Source organism: Oryx dammah, unplaced genomic scaffold, assembly GCF_014754425.2.
Source record: "Oryx dammah isolate SB20612 unplaced genomic scaffold, SCBI_Odam_1.1 HiC_scaffold_11209, whole genome shotgun sequence".
NCBI lineage: Eukaryota > Metazoa > Chordata > Mammalia > Artiodactyla > Bovidae > Oryx > Oryx dammah.
Window position 1 is genome coordinate 5,056,285 of NW_024080602.1, and position 22,728 is coordinate 5,079,012.

At 42.5% G+C, this 22,728-nt stretch overlaps 1 protein-coding gene across 3 annotated transcripts in view; it reads right to left on the reverse strand.

The window, feature by feature from the left end:
* Positions 1-22,728, reverse strand: part of LOC120860910 (DIS3-like exonuclease 1) — a 32,446-nt gene that overhangs the window by 7,631 nt on the left and 2,087 nt on the right. For 2 of the 3 annotated variants that reach the window (XM_040236630.1, XM_040236631.1), the window contains exons 3-11: positions 14,108-14,236; positions 12,240-12,375; positions 9,754-9,930; positions 8,288-8,366; positions 6,795-6,974; positions 4,586-4,755; positions 3,337-3,498; positions 1,149-1,396; positions 38-130 (exon numbers count right to left, since the gene is read on the reverse strand). In XM_040236630.1, the coding sequence (XP_040092564.1) occupies positions 38-130; positions 1,149-1,396; positions 3,337-3,498; positions 4,586-4,755; positions 6,795-6,974; positions 8,288-8,366; positions 9,754-9,930; positions 12,240-12,375; positions 14,108-14,236 (1,374 nt within the window). Of the gene's footprint in view, positions 1-37; positions 131-1,148; positions 1,397-3,336; positions 3,499-4,585; positions 4,756-6,794; positions 6,975-8,287; positions 8,367-9,753; positions 9,931-12,239; positions 12,376-14,107; positions 14,237-22,728 lie in introns of those variants that run through there. The other variant, XM_040236632.1, reaches the window with a different exon arrangement.

Here is a 22,728-nt window from a genome sequence, read left to right on the forward strand (position 1 = left end):
GACGAGCTCTGATGACAGAAATAAGGAAGCAACTCACCTATCAACGCCTCCCAGGAGGGAGCACACGTCAGCGCTGAGGATGGCGGGCAGCATGTCATAGCGACGGTCCGCTAAGTAATAAGTGGTGGCCCTGTGAACGACACATAAGCAGGTCCATGACCTTCAGCAGCAAGAGGCGGAACTGCTGACGGCACAGGCTGCGGTGAGGAAATGGCCGAGGGCTCAGTGCCAATTCCCCAAGGCTGCTGCTTTTCATAAAGTGCAGCAGACTGGGCGACAAAGCTATGCCTGTTCCCACTTTCCTAAGTGGTATCGCTTTGGGCTGAATGTTCTTCCACTGATATAAAAGAGAAAGACAGAGTGGCACAAATCTTAGTTGTGTAGGAAAAATTAAAAGTGTAATGACCCAGTATTTATATAAAATAGGATATTACTACATGAAAAATTTAACCCATTTCACTGTAGGGTACAACATGTGAAAAGATTTTGTTAAAAAAGGAAAGGCAGGGGCTTCCCTGGGGTCCAGTGGTTAAGAATCACCTGCCAATGCATGGGACTCAGGTTCAGTCCTTGATCCGGGAAGATCCCACATGCCATGCGGTAACTAAGCCCTTGCAACCTCCCTCAAGAGAAGCCACTGCAAAGAGAAGCCCGCACATCGCAACTAGGGAGTAGCTCCCACTCATCCCAACTAGAGAAAGCCCACATGCAGCCAAAAAGCAAATAAAGGAAACAGAAATTGATCAAGATACTACTTTTCTCAAGGCAAAGGGGAAGTGGACTTCAAAAAAAAATTTTTTTTTCCTGGAAGGATCTTTAGGACTGTTCCCGATTGTGAAATCTTTATTTAAAAAATCTGAAACTAGCATGGGCTTCCCAGGTGGCGCTAGAGGTAAAGAACCCACCTTCCAACGCAGGAGATGTAAGAGACTTGGGTTTGATCCCTGGATAGGGAAGATTCCCTGGAGGAGGAAATAACAACCCACTCCAGTATTCTTGCCTGGAGAATCCCTTGGACAGAGCAGCCTGGTGGGCTATAGTCCATAGGGTCGCAAAAAGTCAGACATGACTGAAGTGACTTAGCACAGTTGCAGAACACGTTATAGTCACACACACACAATCCTAGTGCTGATTTCTAAAAGCATTACCTTGTCCTAGCTTCAATGTCAATGTAAGAGTGTGGTGCTACAAAGTGCGTCACATCTGCAATGTGGACTCCAAGCTCCAGGTTGCCATTATCCAAGGCTCTGACCGACAGGGTGTCGTCCACATCTTCACAGCCGCTGGGGTCGATGCTGAACACCAGGTGGGTTTTCCTCAGGTCTTTACGGTCTCGTTCCTCTTGGGAATTTACCTTCCAGGGATTTTCTGGTGTGTTGACTGGCATCTCACACATCTGTACAAGGAGAGGCCCAAGATTCAGCAATTCATGCACCAGAAGTTTCCATAAAAACTCGCTAACATTCTCCATGTGACCTCATAGAAACCTCATTCATTACTCATTGTGTGCGTGCGCTAAGTCACTTAGTCGTGTCCGACTCTTTGCGACCCTATGGACTGTAGCCCACCAGGCTCCTCTGCCCATGGGATTCTCCAGGCAAAAATACTGGGGTAGGTTGCCATTTCCTCCTCCAGGGGATCTTCCCAACCCAAGGGCTGAACCCGAGTCTCTTACGTCTCCTGCATTGCCAGGCAGATTCTTTACCATTAGGATCACCTGGGAAGCCCCTCATTACTCACTACCTTCTACCTATGTTTGTTTCTTTTTTTTTTTTTTTTTTTTTTGTTTGTTTCTTTTGAGCAATAATTATTTATTAGGTGCCTAATAGGTGTCAGCAGCCGTGTGAGGTTCTGGAAAGTTGGGACTCAATAGGAAAGACACAAGCTTCGTGCCCTTGAAGGCTCTACAGTCTGACAGGAAATGTTCCAGAGCATTTACAGTCTCTTTAGTTGTGAGGGTTGGAGCAAGAATGAATGGGTGGCTTATAAAAAGTACAATATCTACCGCATTTTCAAATGATCCATTTGTTTAAGTATATTTGAGCTTTTATTTCAAGTCAAGCCCTGAAAAAAATCAACATGTCCCAGATATTAAAAGCATATTCCCCTTTTAAAGCAAGATCAATCTTGGGCATTTTTTTCTGCATTATTACCTATTCAAGCCATCAATTTGCAGTTAAGTAGGCTAAAAGGGAAGAATTCTAGTCCTATGAAGTCTAATTCATGTTTTATTTTGTTCCAACCTTTTCACTAAGCTGTCAAAACAAGTCAACAAATGATTTCGAGATACTAATGTTAAACATAAAATTTTAATAATGTTAAGATATTCTAAAGTATTTTTACTATTATAGTTACTATTCTGTCAAAAATTATAATGAAAATAAGAACACCCATATGCTCTTAGTGACAATGCAAACTGGCCCAGTTTTTCTGGAGGACAACCTGCCAATTCACAGCAAAAACTATTTAAATTTTTTTATGCCCTTTGACTTGGTAATCTCACTTTAAGTATTACATTCTAAAGAAAATGATCAAAACATTTAAAAAAAAGTGTTGTTTATGAAACATTTGAAGTAGCACCTTTTATAATACTGAAACATTAAAAATCCCAAATGCTCCACAACTGAGGAAAGCTTAAGCAAACTAGAGTACATCAATATAGAGTAATTTGCCATCATTATTAAAAATAAGTAGGCTATGTCAACACATAGAAATAATTTTAAGTGCAAGAAGCAAAAAATAGCCTATGTGCACTATGAATTTAGCTATGCAAGAATAATAAACAAGATTTACGAGGATTTTTAACAGATCATAATGTGATGGAAAGAGCTGATGCTTTATGTTCATATAATTTTTGTCTTCTGTAAAGGTCACAGAAATGATTTCCTAATGAGCATGACTGTTTTGACCCATGGGTCAGAGATATATACCCAAGAAGCTGCTTCCCACAGCTTTCTGCAGGCCTCTGGTTGAATGAACAAGACAGGGAGCAGAGCCCAGTGGGTCTGTAACAACTAGGTGCCCATGTAGTTCCGGGGGACGGATGGATACTGACTATAAGCTACTGACATACCATTTGTAAGCACAGTTGGAAACATGTAAAAATCTGACAGCTATGAGGCTGTAAGAAACTAACTGCACTTGAAGTTGACTTCAATCTCGTTCAAACACAGAGTTAAAGAGGAATGAACTTTTCCCATTAGCTCTGGTTTAGACAGCAGTTTGTTACACAGTACAAAAATTTTTCTTTCTTACCGACAGAACAACAACAAAGGCAAACAAACGAAAAAGTAGAAAATGCCTTTTATCAGACCAAAGGACTGGGGCAAGGCTGACCTGAGCTTCTGAGAACGGGACAACTGAGATGTTGTTTTCCACCAGGATGGTTGCAATTTCCCCTTCCAGCTCTCCGATTCTCCCTAGAACACGCACGAAATGTCCATTTGGGTACATGGATGTTGACTCCCAGGAGTCGATGCGCACGACTACCCTGAAGTCCTGCACAGAGAGGGGGAAACACAAACCCAGTGTCAGGAGTTAAGTGGGTCAACTAGCAATACCAAACAAACAAGGGATAAACATTGAGGTCCACAGAGAGTGGCCAATTTATTAATACAAATAACCATCTTCTTTTCTTTTTTTTCCTTTTATTGGGTTCTTCCTGTTTTACTAAATTGCCAGATGGTAGGTAAACGCTTAACCCAGTGCTCTGAAGGGAGGCATTACCTCTCTGCACCAAGTAAGTGGGCTGGAGACGGAAAGCTGAGGGACAGAGCCACCTGTGACACATCCTAGTTAACATGTGCAGCCCAAGGGAAAAGCCCAACTATGCCCAGTCCAGATGAAACTTCAAAGCAAAAAATTTCAATTTGTGTGTGTTTTGGAGTTACCTTCTAATTTCTTAAGACATCTTTTGGTGGGGAGAAGGTTATCAGCGTGAACTGAACCTCACTGCCCCATATTCCAGCAAGCCACAGATACAGAAAGCAGCTATTGCACCTGGCCTCTGAGAGCCTGAGTGAGGCTTCAGGATGGAAAGGTACACAATGAACAGGTTACAGGCTGGGGACATCCTGCTTCAACGTCTCATTTACAAACTAGAGAACATCGGGCAAATCAGACTGGGTGACGCCTACACCCTTTGCCACAGTAAAGGTTAATTTCTAACTTTCTTGTTTACTTCTTCTCTCCGGGGCTCCGTTCCTTTATGGATAATCGATTCTGTGAAGTACCACTATATCATCCCCACAGGGCAGAGCAATCGTATTTCTATATCACTTGCTGGAAGAAAGCTTGTTAGCGTTGGCAAAGTGTATCTATTGGAAGTTTGTGTTGGACAGCTGGATAATGAATGTTCTCTCCAGCTGTCCTGCACAGCTCTTTCTAGGACGGTTTCTCTCTGGCCTTCATTTATTAACCAAGGACTACTTAATAGATGGTTCTATCTATTTAGAATTTTTAGAAAACAGGATCTCGGAATGCCACATGCCATCAATAATTTACCCCTTCTTATGCAAAGAAGTTAACAGTATTTCCTGGTACTGCTCGAAAGCTGGCAGAGACCAGAGGCAAAGAGAGGAGGTACCTGGAGAGCTTCTGCTTGTTGAGTGCTGATTCGGATTTTGGGAATTCTGTAATCCCAAGGTGTAACTAGGATTTTCTGGGCATTTTTGCCCTGTGATTGGACCTCTTCTATGGACGGAAATGTCACCACATAGTCCCGCCAGTTCTTCTGAAGGATGCCTACCACTCTGCCTTTGGGAAAACAAAACAAAAGAAACCTTCACTGGTAAGGTGTCAGCTAACTGGACTCTGACCAGCTCAGCAGTGAGGAAGAGAACAGGAAACGCAACATCCAGTTTTTTCAAGCACATCCACACAAGCTGAGAGATGCAAACATTTGCCTTCCTTCTAAGAAGGATGGATCATTTTTTTTTAAGATGGGTAATTTTTAAAATAAACAGTTAGTATGTGTTCCCCCCACCTACCTTTTCTTGTGGTGTGACTTTTAGAAGACATTAGTCCCACTTTCTGGCCCTGACTTCACCAATCTCAGGTTTAGGTATGTTGGGGAAAGTCAGTGATTTTCACCTTTTTTTTTTTTTTTTGACCACAGGGATCTTCCTGACCAGGGATCGAATCCATGCCCCCTGCAGGGGAGGCATGAGGTCTTAACCACTGGGCCGCCGGGGAAGTCCCTGATTTTCACTTTTTTAAACCTATGCCTTCTGTTGTGCATTTTCACTGTCTTGCATTTTCCTACCAGCCAAAATCATTTGGTTCAACATTATTCACAGAAAAAGTAATACAAATCATAAGTCTGGTACCTAAAACTTTTAATCATCACAGATTGAAGTCAAGAAAAGGCAAAGTGTAATAGTTAAAAGTGCGATCTTTGCTTTTCACAAGTATTTATGGAGCCCCTACTAGGGATAAGCCCTGTTCTAGGTTCTAGCAGGGAATACAGCTGTATCAGAACAAAGTCCCTGACTTCTTGGGGTTTACACTCCAGTCTGGGTGTCTGTGGGGGTGGGAGACAAATATGTGAGGAGTGAGGAAGCTAAGAGTTGCAGTGTAGCGTAAGGTGACCAGGAGGGATGAAGGGTCAGAGTGGCAGCTATTTGAAATGAAGTGACTTCTGAGCAGAGACCTGAAGTCAGGAAAGGGGGTGTGAGGTCTGGGGAGAGCTTGCTTCTCAGGTGGTAAAGGACAAGTTGCTCACCGCGGCAGAAGCAGAGACCTGACAGGACCTGAAGATTTTAAAAGACTCACCGTGGCTCCCTTGCCAAGAAGACTCTCTGGGAGCAAGGACAGGCACAGGGAGGCAGGTGAGGCGGCGTCGGGAAAATCTCACCCGGAGGTCTTAGGGCACTGACTTAGGAGCCACGTGGCAGAGGGCAGGAGCGGCTGGACCCAGACCACGCCTTAAAGCTAGAGTGGACAGCACATGCTGATGTGTGAACGAAGGTGAGGAGAGCTCCAAGGTCTTGGGGTGACCAACTGTAAAAACAGCCTTGCCATTTACTGAGATGCGGAAGAGTCGGAGAGAAACAGGTTGGGGGGCAGAAATCAGGAGTTTGTTATTAGGTGTGCAAAGTCTGAGGTGCCTGTTAGACATCCAGGGGAGGAGGCCACACAGATCACTGAGTAGACAAAACTGGCTGCAGAGGGGTTCTGGGCTGGAGAGACAGTCAGAGGGCTGGAGGCAGCTCCTGGGGAGAGTGCGGAGAGGGAGAGACCCAGAGAGGAGGAGCCGGGTGCGTCCGAGAGTACAGTAAGACGGGCAAGAACCAGCAAGGGAATAAGGAGGAATCCACCAGTGGAGGAGAAAAGCCCAGAAGCCGAAGATGAGGTGGTGATCTGCCAGCCAAATGCTGCTGGCAGGTTATAGGTGCCGAGCACTGTGGGCAGGGAGGTCACCGGTGACTCTGACAAAGGACAAGAGGTAGGAGGGGGTGGGGCCTGGATGTTGTGGTTTTGGGAGAGACCAGGGAGAGAGGAACTGGAGAGGAGAGGGAGAATTCCCTTTTCAATGAGTTTCTCCAGAAACTGAAGCAGAGAAAACGGCAATAGCTGGAGAGGATGTGGGACCTAAGAGGGTTTTTATTTTAAGGTGAGACATATTATAGCCTATTTGGGTGCTGATGAAAACAAAATAAACTTGCAGAGATGGGAAACTGATAATGTAGGAAAAGAGACGATATCATATATTAATAATTGCAGTATTTCTGGACTAAGGAGAGGAAAAATAAACAGTCCCCTTGGACAGCCAGGCAGCTTTCGGGCTGGCTCACCTGTGGGCATGGGCTCACTTGGGGACTCGCCCAAGGCCTTGTCATCACCGTCATTCTCACCCAGGGCGGTGGTTCTCCCTTTCCATTCACTTTTAGGGAGCAGTTCGACAACCACCACGTCTCCATGAATTGAGCGGTTTCGAGCCTTCATCCCGTGGATTAGGACGTCACTGACGAGATCTGTTTTGGGAGCAGCACAGAGAAACCCCATAAAGCCAAGGGGGAGACCACACCAGTGATCTTTGGTGAGGCCAGTGAGGCCTTTCAACATAATCCATTCAAGATCTAATCAGCATTATTGCAAATAAAAGCTCTCTCCTTTCAAAGATGGAAAGTCAAACTGAAGGCAACTTTTGTTCCACAGGTTAGGAAGGAAGAAAGGCTGCTGCTAGGCCATGCTGTATAATGTGCTTTCATAAAGCCACTCCCCAACCATCTATTTTTTTTTGGCCTCACCGCTTGACATATGGGATTTTAGTTTCCCAACCAGGGATCAAATCTGCATCCCCTGCCCTGAAGTATAGAGTCTTAACCGCTGGACTGCCAGGTGAAGGTGAAGGTGAAGTCACTCAGTCGTGTCCGACTCTGCGACCCCATGGACTGTAGCCTACCAGGCTCCTCCGTCCAGGGGATTCTCCAGGCAAGAATACTGGAGTGGGTTGCCATTTCCTTCTCCAGGGGATCTTCCTGACCCAGGGATCGAACCCAGGTCTCCCGCATTGGAGGCAGACGCTTTAACCTCTGAGCCACCAGGGAAGGACTGCCAGGGAAGTCCCTCAACTGTCTTTTAAGGTAGCTTCCCTGCAGGAGACAGTGTCAGCCCACACTGGGACTCTGTCCCATACCTTCAGGGGCCATGTGGTGAGGGAACAGTCAGCAGGCCACTGAACTGCAGATACTGCAGAACTAGAAGTCTGACGAGCAGAAGCCCAGAGAAAGCTATTGCTTCTCATCCTCCTCCAGCCTCACCCTGTCATTGCAGATCTAACAGTACACTCTATTATGATCCAATTTATTCACACATTTTTTTTCATCTGTGTTACTTTTTAAAAGACTCCAATGAGGCAATATATAGCTCAGTGATGCAGTACAGGACAATGTCTTAAAGCCTCACAGGTTCAGTCCCACTGCTTACCGAGTGCACCATCCTGGGACAGTTACTTCGCTTTTCTGTCGTTAAATTTCTTCATGTGTAAAAGGCAGTAAACAATAACAATACCTACTTTAAGTGCTTAGAATAGTATCTGATACATAATAAGCACTCAATAAAATGGTAGCCATTACCATTTCTTAGAGTTATTACCAAAAAATCAGAAATTATAGACAAAAAAGCTAGGGAAGAAAAAAAAACAGCCCGTGATCCCACACAACCAGTGTATGTGAGGATATCTGACATGGCATATATGAAGTGATAATTTCAACTTTGCTTTCTTCAGTGTGTAATATCAGAGGAAAAAAGCAGTATGGAAATTTATGTAAGGTTTATACTGAACCTGAATCTTTACTGCTGGCTCCTTGAAGTCGAACAAAAGCTTCTATTTGTGCTCTGTGTTTGTTGACATTCAGAGTTCCCTAAAATCAAAATCAATATGAAAAGCTTCTTTTCTATCTGTTTTAACCTCCAAAAGGTACAGCTCAAAAATTGTATGAAAATATCCCCATTATATTCATATAAGGTTTATGATCCCTTTCTTTAGGAATAATAATAATAATTCATCACCAACGTTTATTTTCTCCAGAGAATGTACCATCATTTTGACCTACTCTTAGCTGTACCAAGTGTTACAAGTGCTATGATTTATCTCACCTAAGTGATGAGCAGTCTTTAAAATATCTTCTTCCCCAAAATATCCTCAGGAATGCTGTAAACTTTATTACCAATTGGAAGCATTAGCCTCTCCAACAGATATAGGTTTTAAACACCCACATTCAGGGACTTCCCTGATGGTCCAGTGACTAAGACCCCTTGCTCCCAATGCAAGGGGACCTGGGTTCAAATCCTGGTCAGGGAGCTAGATCCCACATACAACTGAGAGCTCACATGTCACAACTAAAAATCTCCCGTGTCACAACAAGGATCAAAGATCCCACAAAGAAATAAATAATTAAAAAAAAAACCCTACACTTTAGGGAGGGAGTTTAATGTGGTAGGTTCAACCCAAATCTACATAAAAATCTGTATGTAAAATCGATGGTAGAACAGCTCTGTATCTTGACTGTGGTGGTAAATACACAAGTTTACACATGTGATAAAACTGCACGTGTGCACGCATGCACACACAGAGTAAAGCATGGAGAACTGTTGAAATCTGAATAATAATTCTGATTTTCTCTCAAGACCCTGATAGTATCTGGGTCCTGGGTCCTGAGATAACACACAGACACATTTGGAAGGGGCAGGAAAATGGGAAAGGCACGAGGAAGTAAAATTTCAACAACTTTACAATTCTGCCAAACCTCCAGACCTTAATGCAAAAAGATATTCTCTTTCCCGGTGCGTGCTAAGACGTGTCTGTCTCTGTGCGACCCCGTGGACTGCAGCCCACCAGGCTCCTCTGTCCATGGGATCCTCCAGGCAAGAATACTGGAGTGGGTTGCCATGTCCTTCTCTAGGGATCTTCCCGATCCAGGGGTCAAACCAGCATCTCTTACATCTCCTACATTTGCAGGTGGTTCCTTCACCACTAGTGCTGCCTAGGAAGCCCACGGGAGGCATTTAAAGGCTACCTGTGTGACGCTTAGTGTGTAATCTAACTAAGAGCACTAGGGAGTAGCTCCAAACCCAAGGGCGATGCCTACAGAGGGGACTCCCACATCGCCTTGAACACTGGCGACTCTGGCTTACGGAGGCCATCTCGCTGACAGCCTTTGAAATCAGAGGCCTGGGACAGGAGCTAGATAAAGAAGAGCAGGAAACACACTGGTTGGTCCTGCGCCGATTCTCCACCACCACCCTCACCTGGACGTAGCGCCCAGACTTGATGCCGGCTTCTAGCACTTCGAGGGGTACGTGTTCTGGGTACTCCTTCCCATGGCTCTCCTGACTCTCATTCTCTCTTTCTCGTCGAGACTGAAGGATAGACTCACAGAGCTCGCGGGCGGCCTTTAAATCAGGCCAAAAATTGTCCAGGTAGTTCTGCATTTAATAAAGGCACGAGAGAAACATGGTCAGGAGATAAAGGTTCTGTTATAGCAGCATTACAAAAACTCCCGAACAGGAACTGCCGCCGTGCGGTTTTGAAGAGGTGTTAAGTGGCAGTACCCTCCCGAGCCTCATGCTACCGGTTCATTTTCTACCATCTCATTAATCCTGGCAGTCTTGCCCAAGGAACCGCAGGAGAGGCTGTTCCTACGGTGGAACGCTTCTACCCCCTGATCACTCTGCATTTTCAAGTCTCCCTCACTCTCCAAAGACAGGCAAGTATGTGCACACATCCGGGCTGCCTGTCTTTACTTTGCTGCAGATAACAGCCCCCAGTGAACGGACAGGCAGAGCTCCTACATGTGCAATTTAAAAAAACCTTGAAATGTTTGAGATTATAAGAAATCTAAATAACCTGGCAAAAAATGGTGAGGAGTAAAGTATAATAAGGCAGAGTCTCCCCTCCCTCAACCTATAGGCAATCTCAGATGCGCAGAGAGGAGGAAAGGAAAGAGGTTTCTGTTCTTTGGTGTTAGGTTTTCCAGCCTCATAAACTCCCTGAGGACCACATCTTCTTTTGTGACTATACAGATATAGTCACAATTCATGTGGAGACCTTTGTGGAGATGCTTTATCAGTGTGACGACCTGGTATGAAACATAATTCCCAAACAAGTGTTAGGGTCCCCTCCAAGTAGAACATTACTGAATATTATTGTACTTCTTGGTGTAACTTGCAGAGAGGCCCTAGAAAAGACACCAAGGTCAACACCCAGAGGAGACTGGTGTGGTGAGGCTGCCTGCGCTTCATCTGCCTCCTGTGTCCAGGCTACATGCGCTCACTTCTTCAAGAGGACTTTATTGTCCTCACGCCTTCTAATCTACCTTCGAGTCTCCACAGAAAATTCTGGGCTTCCTGCTTATCTGAACTGCATAGTATCTCTTTTTCTCTGCTATCATACACTGCTATAAAGCACTTGGTCACACAGTTTGCTTAGGAAATGCTATACAAAATCAAACTGTACTATGCTACTGGGCTACAGAGAAAAGTAATTTTCACAAAAAGTAGAAAAACGTAATTTTAGTCAACTGTCCTCTGCAGGAACAAGACATGATGTATTGCAACAGAAAAAATAAGTGACACTGCCATTAATATCCAGCGCCCCTGGATTTTTCTGGCATGTCAGAACACTTTTTCTTTATAGCAGGGCCAAGAAAATTCTATTGGCAAATCTTTGGCAATACATGTACATGGGAACCTTTATAGGATCTACAATTCAAAATCCAACTAGACGTTCTGTAAACTGACAGGGGTAATGGAGGGCCTCATTCTAGTTTCTGAATCAAAAAACCATATTCACCATTGAAACCTGATCAACCAACTGGGCAGGCAGAAGTGACCAGTAATCTCTTGAGAGAGTAACAGGCATCCTATTCTCTAAAAAGGTACCTAAGAAATAGGAGAACTGTGTTGGGTCAGAAAAGTCAAAGAACAGTCACTGATAATGCTGCTCCTGTCTGTTACATGGACACCAAGCTGGTCCAACAGCCTTCACAGAAGTAATATCACAGGTCACCCCTTCCTTTACCCTTACTGACACACGCCCAAGGTCACAAGTAAAGAAGTGTGAGGAACACTGGAATAGCAGAAAAAGAAGATTGGCCTTTAAAACTATGTTTTGTGTATATTCAGCAAAACAGCTTTGGAGTCAATAGAGCATAGTGATTAAGAGCTTTGGAGTTAGACTGCCTGGGTTCTCATCCTAGTTCTATCACTTCCTCTCTGTGACCTTGGGCAAGTTGCTTTAGCCTTTCTGTGCTTCAGTTTCCTCACCAATAAAATGGGGATACTAACACCTGTCTCAAAGGGTTGTTGTTAGAACTGAATGAAATAATAAACTCAGAACAGTGCCTGGCATAGATAAATGCTGGCTATTATTTTTAGGTAGAACCATGTAAAACTGCCATTTTGTTAAGTCAAAAACAACAGAATATTGGCAATTTTATAAGATTCAACCTATCATCGTTACTACTAGTATTACTGTTATAACTCTAAACATGTGTTCACTGTCAATAGGGGTTTACTGGTCTGCAGTCTTAGAAACTGTAGGCCTTACAGTCACAGGGAGTTTGCCCAAATTTGCCAAAGATAAGATTAATTAAGTGGAGAGTGATAAAAACACAGAACTTCTTAAAGTCTTCATTCTTTATTTTCCCTTTTCTGTATTGCTAAAGGGATCCAGAGCCTTATGAGCACCACTGTGGAAGTGAACACACACACACACACCCCCCAGCTGGAAATACCTTGAAGGAAATCACAAACACTCCTTCTGTTTCACTTCCATACTGCTGAATTGCCTCTTCATCTTCTGTCACCATAACGATGGGCATCCTATCCTGGCAGTGATGATAGTACCAAGCGGCTGCATTGTAGATGCTCCTGGAAAGCAAGGGGCATGTGAGCCCTCCCAAGGCAGACAAACCCAAGCTCTTGATCAGAACCCCACACTTGGCTTCCAGTCTGCTCCCCTTTGGTTTATACAGACAACCATTCACTCATTCACCACGTACTTCCTGAGCACCCATTATAAACATGTCCTGGATTGGGTACTCTGGGGGATAAAAAGAAGAATCAGAAAGTGCTTGAGATCTCTTTTTTCTAAGACATCCAAGTACCACAGAAACCTCATCCATTTCTTGATATGTCCTAGAAACCATGAGGCTCTGACACCATTAACACCTTTTAACTTGACGGATGAACCACATAGCACCACAAACAAGACTTTGGCTAAGAGAAAAAGTAGGCTGGATGCAAGTAGCTGAAGATCATAACCCAGTAAAGACAAAATCCAATGTGGTACCACGTGAAATGTCTGAAAACCTTCCTGAGGAGAATCTGAACTGAAAATGGGAGTCTAGGTCTGGAGATGTATTCAAGAAAGGATCGTGTTTCCGATGAAGTGGATGGACTTGGAAAGTCAGTTTCTGTAGGCATCTGTCTCCCTTTCTGCAAATGAAGATGCTATATAAGGTTCCTTTAGTTCTAGAATTAAAAAATATTCACTGAGTACTGACTGCATGCAAGGCTGTGTAGTTAGTAAGTGTGAGTCCTCACACGTGACCCAATCTAGCAAAAGATTTGCTTTTCCCTTTCTGCTGTGGAGCCCTGTGGGAACTTAGTCCATTAAAGACTCAGTATATATCAGTGCTTATTTTGCTTCAGAGAATTTAAATATTTAATGGCTACACAGACAAAGAATTACAAGGAAAAAGATGATGTAAATATTTTGTATGGCTAAGCTATTTTAAAACTATAGTCTTTTTTGCCTTCTACAGAAGAGTGTAGCAGAAGCTATGGGTACCCAGCACCTGCGCCCTAAGGCTGCCTCTGGCTTCAGCTGAGGCGGGGTGACAGTTCCGTCCCTTCTCAAGAGCCCGCTGACTGGAGTTAACACCCTCAGGGAATGACCCTCAGCTAGAGTGGTAACTAAGTGCCCTCACCTCTGCCCTTGGAGGTGACTTCTGGGGCACGCTCTGCAGAGGTTCCCAGAAGACGGAGCCTCAGTTTCCCTCAGCAGCAGCACATCCTTTACTGTTTTCCCTGCTTCTCTGCATCACTCTCCCCAGTTCCTCACTCCTGCTTCTGGGAATTGCTTCTCACATAAACAACTCATCTCCCAAATCTTTGCCTCAGGGCTCTGCATTTAGGTACACAGCCTCAACTATGACCCCCAGTTCCTAAAACAGCTTGACTAGAATTAAACTATGAGTTTCTGTTTAGTAAGACAGATGGGGATATTAAAGCAACCTAAATCAGAGAAAGTGAGATGATCTTAGCTTAAAAGTAAGTAGGACCTCTCCCTGCCTCACACACACACACACACACACACACACACTTGCATTAATGCTGTGACTTCTGGATCCTATTAGCCTTTAGGGGCCTGGGGCAACTTACTCTAGGCACCTGTATCTCCTTAATTACAATTTCTAAAATTGTATTCAAATGACATCTCTAGAATGTGGACACATTAAGCATTTCAGTATTAATCACAGTTCCAGAATAATTGTTGGTTTGTTCTGGCATTATATTGAGATCAACTGCGAAATAACCAATGGTAGAGAAATGAAAGAAGCTGACAGGGTGAAAACCTAGCTGTTATTCAGGGCCATACCTGCTCTGCCACTTCTCCATGGACTCCCCTCTTTCCCGAGGGAGATAGCAGGACTGCTGGAATTCATTAGCGAAGAGGACACAGTCATGACGCGCATCCTTTAGGAGATTTCGCAGTTTGTTATACTGTCTGTGACACAGAGAAGAAGAATAAATCTCACGTAGCATGTACTCATCTCCTGCCAGCTCTTGCTAAGGTTCAAAAAAGATGAGGTATTTTAGAGTGAAAGATTGATTATTTAAAACCCAAGAAACACTTATTTATATTGGCCTTAGAGTGTGCAGTGTGCTTGGGCTGCAGTTTCTCCATTTCACCTGCTGGAATGGGTGTGGGCAGAGCCTCATTAGTTAGTTCATAGGTCAATTAAATTCCTCTACATCCCTTTCCCTTTCTGAGACCTCTGGCTGTTTATTATGTAATTATACGACCTTGCCTCATGTAGCCCCTTAGTCAAAGGCTCTCAGAGGCAAGCAGAGTTTAGGGCTGTATTTTTATACTTCACTTTATTCCATAAATGACATTGGGTTTTAATACAGTTTATTTTTTGCTGGCAGACCTGGAAAAGGCATGTAAGGTAAGTTTGGGGATTTATCTGTGAATTTCATTGATGCAGCCACACCATTTACATGAATGAAGGCTAGCTTCATCTGTCAGACAACTAACAGAAAGTTTTAAGGTTTTTCCCCATCAGAAGATCTTCCTGTTAATCTCAGCCAAAGCAAATAAAATGTAAAGTCTCATTTAAGTCAGTTTCTAGGGACTTCCCTGGTGGTCCAGTGGCTAAGACTCTGAGCTCCTAGTGCAGGGGGCCCAGGTTCGATCCCTGGTCAGGGAGCTAGATCCCACATGCTACAACTAAGACACAGAGCAGCCAAATAAATAAATAAAATTAAAAAAAAAAAAAAGTCAGTTTCTAAGAAGGTGCTTTTCAATTGTCTTGGTAATATGAAATATATAATATTCACAATTATTTTAAAGGAAACCAATTATTTATTTTAAAATGGATTAATATTAAATCAGATGTTAAATTAACATATAAATTATCCAAGGTAGATGACTGGCATTTAATATAATAAAATTTGTGTCCTTGCATTCCTACCTCCAGCCTGCCACCATGGATTTTTAAAAATGAGTCTTTTCAATAAAGCAAAGGCAGAACTTTAACTTTTTCCCTCTAAATAAATGCTATCAAATCTATATCATCTCAACACTTCATTGGAAAACAAGAAACACATTTTACTTTCTTAGTAATTCTAATTTTGAGCCACTTTAAAAGGAATCAACAGCAAAAAGAATCATCAAGTAACTACAACTTATAAAACTGTCCTAATGAACAAAAGGATTCAAGCTTCATTTATGTGAATGGTAGCTTTCCTTCATAAAATTTCACTTGTGTAAACAAAAGCTGCTCCTTTCCCCTAGAACATATTCAATTTATAATTTTCCCACTTTCACAAAGATACACTTAAAATCATTTTTCACAGCCTCTGAGAATATGCACAGAAGCATCTCCATCACTGTGGTAGCAAGACCCAGACCCTCCTTACCAGGTGGTTAGGCAAGGACTTTCACTTCCTGCTTCACACAGTTCTGGCATGCATGAATTTTTTAAATGAGTACTTTTCTTGCTAAGCAATAAAAAATTCTAGAAGAGGTTTTATAAACATCTGAAATTTATTAATTCAGAGAAAATACTGAAAAATTATTGCCTGTTTTTCCTGATCTCCTCCAGTGTTTTGCTCCCTTTAGCCATATCCCTAATAAAGCACCTGAGTTCAGTGCAGGTATTGGCTGTACTATACCAGACTAAACAGCTTGCAGTTAGCAAACACCTTCTCTGTGCTCTGTTGAGGGCCCTCAGGGGAACCATCTAGATATCCCCGATGCTGTCCTTCATCTGCATGGTCCTGCTCATGGTGAACGCAACATAACCATCCATTCCTCAAAAAAAAAAAAAAAAAAAAAAAGTCAAAACTAGAACTACCACATGTCCCAGCAATTCACTTCTGGGTACAGACCTCGAAGAACTGAAAGCAGCGTCTCAAAGAGATATTTGCACACCCATGTTCATAACAACATTATTCATATTAGCTAAAAGGTAGAACCAGCCCAGGTGTCTACAGAGGAATGGATGGATAAACAAAACGTGGTATATACATACCATGGACTGTTACTCAGCCTTAAAAGGGAAGCTCTGATATATTCTACAGCACAGATGACCATTGAAGACATGCTGAGTGAAACAAGCCGGTCACAAAAGGACAAGTATTGCTTGATTAGGCTTATATGTATTTCCCGGAGGAGCCAAATACACGGAAACAGAAAGCAGGACGGTGGTTGTGTGTGTCGGGTTTGGGGGGGTGGGGGTGCGGGTCTTGGGGGAGGGGGATGGGGAATTAACATTTAATGGGTTTCAGTTTGGGAAGATGAAAAAGTTCTGAAGGCGGGTTGTTACAACAGTGTCAGTGTATTCAATGCTACCAAACGGTATACTTAGATAGAGGTACATTTTATGTTATATATATTTTACTATTAAAAAAAAATAGCTACACTAATTGTCAAAATAAAACCACAAAAAAAGATAGAACAACCCATTTCAGTGGGATAAGTGCCTTCACATGAAAGGCAATGTGCAGGGTGTGATGGGAACCCAGGAGGGAAGAGGAAGGCATCCAGGAGGGAGGGAACAGGATGGGTGAGCATTAAGTGGACAAAGGGCCCCAAGGAGGAAAGAGAGGGGACAACAGGCTCGAGAGAGCAGACAGCATGCTTCCTCCTTATATCTCTAGCACTTAACCCATGGCAGGTGCTCAAAAAATGTCTCCTAATGAGTCAATGAACTCACAACCCGTTGCAATGACAGTGAGCCAAATACAAGAGACAAATGCCCTGGGACAAACTTTGACATTTCAGAACCCAGTTGCTCTTTTGCTAGGCTTCGCACACATCACTGCATTGGTTAGCACACTCGTACTCTAAACGTGGGGCTTCTCGAATCCAGTCCTCTCCAAATACCTGATGCTCCACAAGCCAGACCCAGCGGGGTTTACCACCAAATAAGCGTAATGACAATCCTTGCCAATGTTTAGAAAGATTTATCACTTAGCAAAAAGAATTTTCTCAATTGGAAGTTCTACTCCCATATATTTCCCTTAGACTTTTGGGGTGTGCTTCCATTTGTCAGCTACCTATCAGCCAGATAAAACAAATGAACAAATGGCACGAGAATATTAATGGAGAAAGCAGGAAACAAATAGCGCATCACTCTGAGTGTGACAGTCAAGTGCTCTTGTAGGCATGTGGGCTTATGGTTATAATTTCATACCATATCCACAGAACACAGTCGTATTTTTTGCTAGTCAGGGCTGGTGGCGCACATGTGGAATGAGATATATGAGCATCCTGCATGCAGCCAGCAGAGATCATCATAGTGCCTTAAACAAATCTGGCCTGAATGACAGGACAAGAGTTTCAAATAGTCAAGTACAGAAAAGTTATCTGAAGTTTAAAAAACTTTAAGTCTTATAGAAAAACCCTAGTTTCCTGGTCTGGCTAAAGTGTTTTCTAAATCTCCATTATCTACAGACAGTTTCTCAGGGGACAGCAAAACTTACCTTTTCTAGATTGATTTTTTTTTCTTCTATTTTTATTCAATAGTGATCTTATCTGCAGACGCAACACGCCTTCCCCTGCTGACTCCTCTCTCTGGGGATTAGAAGTGGGCGTCATATAACCATTGGGAGATGTACAAGGAAGTGGGCTCCGTACTCAAGGCTGCATTGCTTCAGTTTTTGCAGAATTTGGGTGAGGTCTCCTAGACTTGCTTTCAGAGGTCCTTAAGTTTTCTACAAGAATTTCAAAAATTTCTACTTCCATTTATATTAGATTGTATTCTTTCTTAATTTTCTTTTTTTCACTGTAGTTAAAGTCATATAATATAAAACATAGTATCTTATCCATATTTAACTTTTAGTGACATGAAGTACATTCAACCTGTGCAACTCTCATCCATCATCCATCTCCCAAATTATTCACCTTCCTAAACTGAAACTCTGTCCTCATTATACACTAACTCCCCATTCTCCTCTCCCCTCCGCCGCCCCCCAGCCCCTGGTATCTATCAGTGTACTTTCTGACTGTGAATTCGACTATACTAGGTACCTTGTATAAGTGGAATCAAACACTATTTGCCTGCATTAGGTGATATTCTTAAAACATTTTAAATGGAGCATATTTTGGACCAGGCTTCTAGCTGCAATGCCATTTGGTGGCAGGGCCTGCCCTTTTGGAAGCCTCAAACTCAAGACCTCCACCCTCCCACCCCGATCTCCTCCAGTGGTCCCCCTCTGTATCGGGTTACACAAGCCAGAAACCTTAGCGTCATTCGTCATTCTTGACACTACCTTCTCCCTTATCGCACTTACATAAATCCATTACTAAACCCTATAGATCTTTTTAAAAAACAGTTGCTTTATTGAGATATGATGCATAAAATTCACCCTTTTAAGATGTACAATTCAATGGTTTTTAGTGTAGTCCCAGAGTTATGTAATCGTTACCATTATCTAACTTCATTTTTATCAACCCCCAGAGAAACTTATACCCATCAAGCAGTCATTTCCCATTCCCTTTGACTCAGCCCCTGGCAACTACTAACCTACTTTTCGTCTCTTGGATTTACCTATTCTAGGCATTTTATATAAATGGAATCATACAATATAGGATTTCCATGTGTGTGGCTTGATTCTTTCACTTTGCATAACATATTCAAGTCCATGTTGTAGCATTTATCACTACTTCATTCCTTGTTATGGCTGAATAATATTTCATTCTATGGTTAAACCACCTTTCGTGTAATCATTATCAGTAGCTAGACATTTGGGTTCTTCCCATAGTTTGGCTATTATGAATACAGCTCTTATGAACATCTGTTTCCAAGTTTTTGTGTGGACATGTTTTCAATCTGTTATATATTTACAAAGTTCTATAGATCTTACCTACTAAAGAGCTCTTAGAAAAGTCTATTTCTCTCCCTGTCTCTAAGCTAGCCACATCGCTCATGTGAACTAAAGCAAATGCCTCTTTTCGCCAAGCCTCTTTCCCACTGGCCCAGTAATCTTTTCAAAATTGGAATTCGATCATGTTATCCCCCTTGCTGGAAACCCTCTGCCACATCCCTGAGGCCCACGGGCCCTATCTTAGCCCAGCCCAGGGCCTCTCCTCCCTCCTTCTCCACATACTCCGTCCCCCGACCTTGCACAGCACAGTTCCCTTGCCTGGAAAGCTTTTCTTTCTTTGCCTGGGACTCACACACCCCTCAGAGCTCCACAGGCCTCTCCCTCAGGAAAGCTTTTCCTCCGGCGCCTAGTCTGGGCTCTCCTGAGCCAAGCCCCACGCCTCAGCATGCCTGTCACAGTCGCACTTCCCCATCTGTTTCTGAGTATCCATTACTGCCTGTCTCCCCATCAAGAGCACGTCTGCTTTTGTTCTCCACTGTATCCTCAGTGCTAGCAGTTTCTGACACACAGAAGCTCTCAAATACACAGATGAACACCTTAACACATGAATGTACGTCAGCCTTACAGGGCTATCACATGAGCCCTCATTAAATAAACACTTGAGGACTGTTAGATGGCAGAGCGTGTGATTATTCCAATCAAAAACTTGACATTCCTCATACTGTTTTGTACAATATACTTATGAGAACAGGCATTTTCTGCATTGATATTATTGAAATCAAACTACAAAATCATATTAAATATAGAATCTATGTCTATAGACACAGAGGCAGTGTGTGTGTGCTTAGTTGCTCAGTCATGTCTGACTCTTTAAGATCCCATGAACTGTAGCCTGCCAGGCTCCTCGGTTCATGCAGTTTTCCAGGCAAGAATATTGGAGTGGGTTGCCATTGCCTACTCCAATAGAGGCTGTGTCTTTCCATTATTACACCCAACTCGGGTGATTTCATTTCAGTAAAACAATGACATTGGTCCCATTAAATTAATGTTCATTTGCAGTTTTCTGATTTTGTAGCTTTGTTTAATTTGAAGGTCTGATTTGGGTTTAGGGTTGCATTAAGTAGTCAGGTATGAGGATTTATGCCTAAATTTATGTTGAAACATATTTAAGTAACAATTTAAATTAACACTGGGTATCTATGAGAATTTCTTTTCTTTTAGAAACAAAGTTGACTGCATTACTCATGTTGAGTAACATTGATGTAGAATGGGTAGTTAGATTATGTTGACCTCTGAGATCCTCTCCAACTGTAACACTTTGATCTTAGTCTTATGTTATGTATGTACTAAGAGACACTCACGCTATACAGATGGCATTTAGGAAGGAGTCAAAAGGAGAAAGCAAGGCATCCTTCTTCCAGACACTAGAGCAGACCAGGTATTTTCACTTGACAAAACTTTGCTAAGCAACAATGTTCCTAAAAGCATGCCAAATAGAATGAATTATCTACCAGAATCTCAAAAATCTCTAAGGAAGAACTGAAAAAACTTTCCCCAACATTAAATGAAGCAAAGCACCAGAGAGCCTCTGCTAGGCCACAGGTGTGCCAAGTCACTGCAGTCGTTTCCGACTCTGTGTGACCCTATCAACTGTAGCCTGCCAGGCTCCTCTGTCCATGGGGATTCTCCAGGCAAGAGTACTGCAGTGGGTTGCCATGCCCTCCTCCTGGGGATCTTCCCAACCTAGGAATTGAACCTGCACCTCTTATGTCTCTTGCATTGGCAGGGGGGTTCCTTACCACTGCTGCTAGGCCGCCTTCGGTTAAATACAAATACTCAAATGATTTACATGTAACACTTACAAAGGCCAAGGTAATCAAGCTTATCTCCTGAATCTTACACATTCAGTGGCTGTCATCAACTATAAAGCTAGCTTTTAATATATGACACTTTGTAGCCTTGTAGAGCTTAGGTCGGAGAAGGCAATGGCAACCCACTCTAGTACTGTTGCTTGGAAAATCCATGGATGGAGGCGCCGGGTGGGCTGCAGTCCATGGGGTCGTGAAGAGTCGGACACGACTGAGTGACTTCACTTTCACTTTTCACTTTCATGAATTGGAGAAGGAAATGGCAACCCACTCCAGTGTTCTTGCCTGGAGAATCCCAGGGACGGGGAAGCCTGGTGGGCTGCTGTCGATGGGGTCGCACAGAGTCGGACACGACTGAAGCGACTTAGCAGCAGCAGCAGCAGCAGCAGCAGGGCTTAGGTAACTTCCTTTAGCTGTTTCAACCTGAATACACCTGCTGGTCGCCTAAAACACGAAGTCCCAAACCTGCTGATTCCTTTTACTTCTTCTTATTCCTCGTCATCAGTCATGTTCATTTCCCTGCATTGAGACCAGTCTCAAAACTGTTTCCTTCAGAAGGCATTTTCACCTTCACACCCCATGTTCACTTCTGCACTTTCCACATTAAATCATCTTACATGTGTCCAAGGTATGCCACAATTACCTTCTTGCTTCTTGCATCTAACTCCAACAAGACAAGTTTGTTGAGAGAGGGACCAAGACTTCTTTTTGTACTTCAGAAAGCCTGGAACTAGGAGCTCAAAAATGGCAAAACTAGGGTGTTACCCTGTGAGTCTGTTCCATGACTCTTCAGCTTTTGTTTTCGTATAAGTAATTGAAAACCAGTAGTTTTTCAAGTTAACTACTTTTGAAATGTTCAGGAAAAAAGACTATTTAAATTCCAATTCTTTGCTTTCAAATGTCCCAGGAATTGGTTTTTAAAACAATCCTTAATATTAAAAATATTTTAGAAAACAGAAGTTGAAAAGGCTCAGCAGTGTGTTAGCAACTCACACTATAACAGCAAATTGATTTTAGTAGCAGAAATTGAAATACGACACCTGGAGCAGCATTTAAACCTGGCTGCGTATAAACATTTATATCTTTGTGTCTTAACAAAATCAACTTCAAGCTCATATAAAAATATTCTATCTGAAAAACCTGCACACAATCTAGTAAGTGCATATTTTTTGAATTGAGCATATAATAAGGACAACTTATCATTTTCATATACAAATAAACACACTTCATCTTTTACTACCAACGTCTGAAGAAACCACAACATTTAAAAAAGAATAAACATAATTTCTGCTTAACTTGGGGTGTTAAGAGGTTGGGTGTATAATTCTAATATGCTGTTTCCATACAGCCATCAAGTTCAAATCATAAATCTTTTCCCAACTTAAAAGAAGCAAAACCATTTATAGTGTATTTGTTTAAAAGGTGAAAAACTGCTCTTCCTTTACGTACAAGGCAAGCATTTAGACTGAGTTCAACCAGAAATTCTTTGTTTAGCAAATACAATTACTATGGTTGGTGGTTATACCAGTAGTCTAAAAATAAAACAAGTTAATTCTGGTTTCACTGAATAAATCACAAGTGATTAAATAAATTTATAAAGAAATTTGCCTCCTCAATAAAGGAGCCTTAAATTTTAAAACACTTTCTTTTTCCCAAGGGGAAAATAATGTACGTTTCTGAAACAATATATCTATAAATAAGAAGATTAAATAATATGTAGTTTTCAACCAGAAGTAAGCAATAGGTCTGCTACTATAAAAATGCAAACCAAAAGCCAAGAATCTTAAATACCCAC